The sequence below is a fragment of the Pistacia vera genome, unplaced genomic scaffold (assembly GCF_008641045.1).
Source record: "Pistacia vera cultivar Batoury unplaced genomic scaffold, PisVer_v2 Contig796, whole genome shotgun sequence".
Lineage (NCBI taxonomy): Eukaryota > Viridiplantae > Streptophyta > Magnoliopsida > Sapindales > Anacardiaceae > Pistacia > Pistacia vera.
Window position 1 is genome coordinate 336,801 of NW_022196663.1, and position 6,596 is coordinate 343,396.

Below are 6,596 nucleotides of genomic sequence, written 5' to 3' on the forward strand. Positions count from 1 at the left end.
CTCAAATAAGTTGTACTAAACATACCCTTAATTAGGTTGATATATTAGAATGCGTTGGAGAAGCACTTGGGTAGTTGGAACTAATGCACAAAGAAGCAAAAATGAAGAAATGGGTAGCCATCAAACTCCACCTTTAGCGAAAATGACAATCAGCCAACTCATGAACCCCATTTTACTAATTAGGCTTTATGAATTATGACACTCTTTTCACTGGATTTCTTCTACTTGTACTTTCACACTTGCTCTTGCAAATCAACTCTCAATCAAGCATCAATCCTAACTCATTTCCTTTCTAGGCATCTTCCATTTCTCTATGCTCAATTCATGTGCTAATCCAATCCATATTTAACCCACACCTAAACATGTGTTAATCTCATTTATTTAAGTTTTCTTAGTCTTAATTGGCATTTAAACTTGTTTATGTCTTTTTTTTTTTTTTTTTTTTTTTATGATCGAGGGTGTCCGGTCCAGCTCACACGTATCTCAAATAATCTCCTAAAACTTGGAACTATTGGTCGAGTAAAAGTTATAGTAGTTACCCTTATCAGTAACTGAGAAAAGATTCGAACTTATGACCTTTTAAATAATACACTTAAGATTCTTTATCAAACAACAGATAGTTAAACTTGTTTATGTCATTAATAGAAAAAATGGTAATTTGGATTCTGTTTTTGGGAAATGGAGCGAGAGATATGAGAGTGTCTTACCTAATTAGGTTGCTTGTTAAAGCAAGTATTGGTTTGTTGGCTATTCTATTCAAAATAATTATGGCATCAATATTCAATACAATCACACTCTCTGTGTTAATTATTAGTAATTAAATTAATTAGTCTTTTGTTTTGTCATAATCAATCTGTCAGTAAGCCCACAGAAAAGAAATTAATCATCAAGAAATTATCATTTCTGTAAGCCTAACACTTGACAAAATCAAGAATTAATAACAATATGCGATCACCGTGAATGGTGGGTACTGTAATTAGCTTGTCAATAATTTATAATTAAGCATCTTCTCACTGCTATTTCTGACACTTATACACTTCAGTCCAAAGAATTTTCTGCTTAACCCTATTAGACTTTGATTAGGTGGCCGACCTACTTCAAATATTTCCATAAATCTCAACCTAATTTTTTGATCTAATGGGGACTTCTATATCAGATTTAAGAGCGTCAACCTACTTATTATCACTTTATCAGTGCCGTTAAGTTAGGAGAAGTAACTAGAGATGTTACTTTAAGCCGGATTTCAAAGTAATATTTGAAAAAGAAAAAAAAAACATTTAAATTATTTAAAACATTTTTTATCTTTTTTTTTTATGATCGAAGTATCCGAACCAGCTTGCGTACGCCTCAAAACTAATCTTTGAGACCCATTGAATACCCTATAAGGATAATGTTCCAAGGTAAGTCACAAATATGTGATAAGTGACTCCGAAGTGGTTTGAACTCAGAAAATCAATGAAGGTTAACATTTTTCATCTTTGATTCCTGATATTTGAGTAGGTAATAGCTAGTGCATACCAATATTTGAAGAAAAATGTATGGAAAATGGTTTACAAAAATCACAAGAATCAAGACCAATTTGGCCCACGTTCAATTGTGAGTCAAGATCAGAGATGAAAGACACAATGAATTGAAGTTGAAAGGTAGTGAAATAAAAGATATTTCAGCATACGTATGTGGTTACTCACCAACTCCACAGCCACAGCAGGTTTCATTTAGCAGCCATTCAATTATGAAGGTCAAATTTAGAATAATACCGACGAGAATTATCAACAAAAAAATGCCGTCTAACACGTCATGGAAAGTAAAAATATCCTCAAGACAAAATAAAAATCAATTGATGACTCAATGCAAAAATTGGAATATAGAATATTTTCCAACCCAAATCCTATTTCAGGATAATTGTTACGACTCATTCTGAATACAGCTTGCTGCTGCATAATGGGGTTGGTTTGTTTCATATCAATATCAATGGAAGTGAAATACACTTGTGTACAACATATGCACAAAAATGTTTTTCCACCGCCTGGTGATGTCTGCAAGCTCAGGTCAGGTGGCCACTAGCTGACTCAGTGAAATAGTGACCCATTGGTTATAGGTAAGTGACCAAGTTCTAACTTATTTTTATCTGGTCAAGAAGTTCTAAACTGTCTTCACATAAGCCCAATAACAGACCTACAAAATGAATAAATTCCACTTTCTGGAAAACCAATAAGAAAAAACGAAATGAATTGAGTGCTGCAGTCTAGCCTAATAACGGGTTAGTGAGCATACACCCTGTTGGTCACCTGGTGCCCCATGGCTCCAACACGGGCTATCAAACTATACCGAGTGAACTACCTTTTAGCCAAAATAAGACCAACGTATTACACTACATCAACCCATCTTCCATTAATTTAAAACCCAAAAAGTTCATGACATCCTTAAGACATGCACAGATAACGCCAACTTTATTTTGTCGGGGATACAAATAAACAAGATCAATGCCTGCAAACATTATTTATTAACACTGCTGTCTCCACACTTTTATGTTACACTGTCTCGGTTTCATAATAACATCGGGCTCTATAAGAGAATCTGGCAAGAGCAAGCAGCCATTTGTGCAGACCATACTTGGTTCAATCTGGTGTTAACCTTACAGTGGAGTCAGGCCAACAACACCTGCGTAGACATTATGTGAAAAGATGAAAAATTGAAAAATCATGAAATCTTGAAGACTGAACCAACAGGAATAGTAGAACACAGACCGGTAAAAGCAAACTAATGGAAGCCAAAATAGAAAATAACCAAAATTTCAGCAAGAATTGAGACTGGGAATAAATTAAATCCATAAGAAAGTTAATTTTCTAGTTTGACATGATTTACCCTACTTCCGAACTATTAACCATCTGAATTCCTATGTTACAATCTTCAATGCGCAAGGACTAATCTTGGGTGCAGGTCTTTCCATTTTTATGACATGTCACATGCCAATCAGAAACATGATCATTCTCCCTATTTCAAATGTGAGACCCAGAAAGACATGATCTCTAACAAACAACTAAATACTTCATGGTTTGATTCTTCAGTAGGTTTATTGATGGAAATAAATCATACTTCTCAGATGCCTTCACATTCTCCCTTATTACTTCCATTCTAGTCACTGACATGGGAAGGTTTAAAATATCAAAGATACAGTCAAATGATGGTGACTAATCCCTCTTTCCCCACTTCTACTCTCATTCTTCAAGAAAAACTACATGGAAAAAGGAGTGAAAAGGAGAACAAAGGGTAAATCCAACCTCAGAAATAGTAGGGTCCACACTCCACTTAAATTTTTACCTTCATATAGACATTTTACAAACCACTGGCATAGGAAGTACTTTTCAAGGGTCCTTAACCTTGAGATAGGGGTTTAAGCTAAATAATCCCAATATCAAAAGCGAAAATGATGTTACAGAAGACTTTTCTTTGTCGGAGCACCATTATTGAGTAAAGGTTCTAAACACAATCTGACACTCCAAGCAGCAATAGTCATCATATATCATACAATTCTTTACACCTTCAGTAGCTCAAGCTCGTTTGTGTCCGTATATTTTTACATATCAGTGGCAAAGAAGAAAATAATCAATCGATGCCAAGTCTCTGTGAGTTGTTAATAAGAATAGATGTAAAACACATATACATGCCATTTTTAATTAAATATATTATTCAAAAAGAAAAAAAAAAAAACTGTATGAAGAACTGCTACAAGTTTGGTCATTCACTATTTACTACAGAAATATTCTTATCATATTTCATGCTCCAAGTATAGTCAATTAGTTTAGTAGAATCAATATTCCTATCATGTTTACTAGAGATTCAAAATTCAAATTAGTTAATCATGAATCAGTACTTTTGGCTTACTAATTACAATCAAAGAACAAACCACACAGAAGATAAAACTCTTTGAGGCAGGCACATGCAGAAAATTATAGATAATTGTAGAAACGTAGATTTATGAAATCCATTTTTTCTTTTGTTTTGCATACCACATGCTAGTCTTCCGCCTGCATTGCCAGTGGTTAGACTAAGTTCATGCCCACCTACAGATGTAAAACAAAATGGGAGTGAGGAGAGAGCAAAAGTAGAAAACAAATAAGATAGCATCAAAGGCAGCAATTAGTACATAATTATAACATTGTTAAGAGGAGAGAAGAAATCCCCCCTACTTGAAAGCAAAGACCTTTTTTCTCCCAATATTTCCTAAAATTTGTGTTAATTAATAAATAATATATATTTTGCTGCATAGATAAAAAATTGAGTTCATGGTGAAAGAAAAATAGGTTTCCATTCCGAAGTTCTTCCCTCAGCACCATGCACACATTAGAATGTCAAAGTGCAATTCAGGCACCAGTAAAACTTATAACAACCAATTTCCTGTCTGCGCAAAGATGAATTGCAAGCCAAGTAAACCATTAATAAATAAATACATACCTTTTCCAAGGTCATCCTCTAGCTCATGAACCACAAGGGCTCTTCCAATTACAGCATTAGGACCACTCAATGGTATCTGCACAGTTGAGCCAAAATTATCAAATGAATAATGCTACAGTTACCGAAGGATGTGCACCGAATGACGTGGTAAAATCCTGACCGTTGATTCATTATAAGTTAATATTAAGCAACGGTCAGGATTTTGCCACGTCATTGGGTGCACGAATTCAGTGTATAACTTTCGGTAACTCTATCATTTTCCTTATCAAATATTAACAAGGAGGAAACACAGTCCTCTATAATATCATAATTAGTTTCAGAAGTGATCAAAAAGGAAAAGAAAAAACAAAAACAATTACAACAGACAAACAAACATTGGTGGAAACAAAACCAAGCATTAAAATACCAGACTGTCTACTATTGTTGCTTCTGCCACGCCTGTGTAAAACAATTATCAGATTGGTTCAGAGGAAGACCAAAAAAAAAAAATTACAGAAAGAAAGAAAAAGAAAATGCATTACCATCGGCACCAGCAATTATGTTTCCCAGGTCACCCGCATGACGGATTTCATCCTCAGGAGCACCATGAGTCATATTGTTAGGATTGAAATGTGCTCCTATAATTTAGAAGAAAAAAGAAAGTGACAGAAAAAAATTTATAAAAGCGTATGCAAGCATCAGAATAATGATCTTCAACAACTGAAACATTGTAAGAAGTGACATAGTGATGGCGTAAGCTTTAATTACAGTCAGGCCTTACCTGTTGACATGCATCCATTTGTTGTATCACCATACTCATGCTACATAAGAATAAAACATAAAGTAAAACCATTAGGAAATCTCACAGGATGAAAAAAACAAAGTTTAGAAAAAGCTGCAGCCATAAGTACTCACAAGATGGAAACCATGAGGTCCAGGAGTAAGCCCTGTAATACGAACCTTCACAGTCGTAGGACCTATTTATAAGAGAGTTAAACACTTATTAATAACCGCTTAAATCCAAGAGACAATTGCTGACAACAAATACAAAGAGAACAACATATCAAATTTTTAGTATTGCATTTCCACTTCTTAAACACCAAAATAATAAACTAGACTCCAGTGTCCACATATGGCTATTTGACTTGGTATGGTAGCGGTTTTCCCAAATTCAGATAAAAGGGAAGCAATGAGGAGAAAAAAAAAAAAAAAAGGTCTGCCTATTAAAGATTTAAGTTTTATGTAGTGAAAAGCAAAAAATTTGCAGAGCATTCCTGCTAGGCTGCTCCGTTGATTCTTTAAATAAATGATCAATATTTTGGGGGAAAAAAGATATTGCATGAGACAATTATTTCATCTATAAAATAAATAAAAATCAGCAATTTATTAAAATCAATCGTTTCATCAATCCCAAACTTCTATTAAATGTGACTATCGCATTCCCCCAGTTTCATAACAAATTTGATTAACTAAAATTCATATTTCTATAATAATAATAATCCAGAAAAAATACCACCTCAGATTCTTCACTAAATTCACCAAAAACAAACACCCAGAACATACAATTCAGACAAAATATTAAAATTAAAAAAAAAAAAAAAAAAACAGAGAAACAGACCATCATTTTCTTGAGTCAAAGTGACAACCCCTTCAACATTAGAATTTCCCTTGAGAACAGCGACGGCTTTCTTGGTGGCGGCGACAACAGTGAGGGGCTTGGGAGCGACGGCGGAGAGAGTCAAGCTTGAACGAAGAGGGAGTTTGAGAGAGACGCCGTGAAAAGAAGAGTGAAGAGGAGGAGAAGAGTGTGAGGGGAATGTGGAGAGAAGAGTGTAAGAAAATGGAGAGGCAGAGAGGAGAGTGTGGGCTGCCATGGCTGCAATAGCAGCTTGCATTCAGCGAGTGGAGTGGATGATGTGATAATGCCAATGTGCTTTTTGGTGGTTGCTGTAACTCTGACTGTTCTATTTATACCTAGTATGTTTGTATCGACGGTGGGTGGGCTTGTAACTCTGTCTTTTGCTTGGATAGCCTTATACTTATGTCTAATTATGATATGACCCCCATCCATTATTAATTTTTTTTTTTTGGATAAAAACCCATTACCTATTAAGTTAAATATACAAAATCATGTGTCACACATTATCTGCTCACAATAAAAA

General features: G+C 34.7%; 1 protein-coding gene across 1 annotated transcript; it reads right to left on the minus strand.

Annotated features, from left to right (window-relative positions):
* Window positions 1–2,341: 2,341 nt before the first annotated feature.
* On the minus strand, window positions 2,342–6,393 carry LOC116117021 (superoxide dismutase [Cu-Zn], chloroplastic). Its single transcript, XM_031403053.1, has 8 exons — window positions 6,053–6,393; window positions 5,350–5,411; window positions 5,216–5,255; window positions 4,977–5,072; window positions 4,862–4,893; window positions 4,456–4,531; window positions 4,011–4,064; window positions 2,342–2,661 (listed from the first exon to the last, which is right to left on the minus strand). The coding sequence occupies exons 1-8, from the start codon at window positions 6,327–6,329 to the stop codon at window positions 2,636–2,638; spliced, it is 663 nt and encodes a 220-aa protein (XP_031258913.1). The 5' UTR covers window positions 6,330–6,393; the 3' UTR covers window positions 2,342–2,635.
* Between the last annotated feature and the right edge of the window lie 203 nt (window positions 6,394–6,596).

Bases quoted from the DNA above. Each gene is read 5' to 3' on its own strand.
- LOC116117021 (XM_031403053.1), bottom strand. From the start codon at position 6,329: ATGCAAGCTGCTATTGCAGCCATGGCAGCCCACACTCTCCTCTCTGCC. The intron at 4,532-4,861 runs GTATTTTAATGC...TCAACTGTGCAG, and splicing joins CAACAATAGTAGACAGTCTG to ATACCATTGAGTGGTCCTAA. The intron at 2,662-4,010 runs GTATGCAAAACA...ATGTCTACGCAG, and splicing joins AGGCGGAAGACTAGCATGTG to GTGTTGTTGGCCTGACTCCA.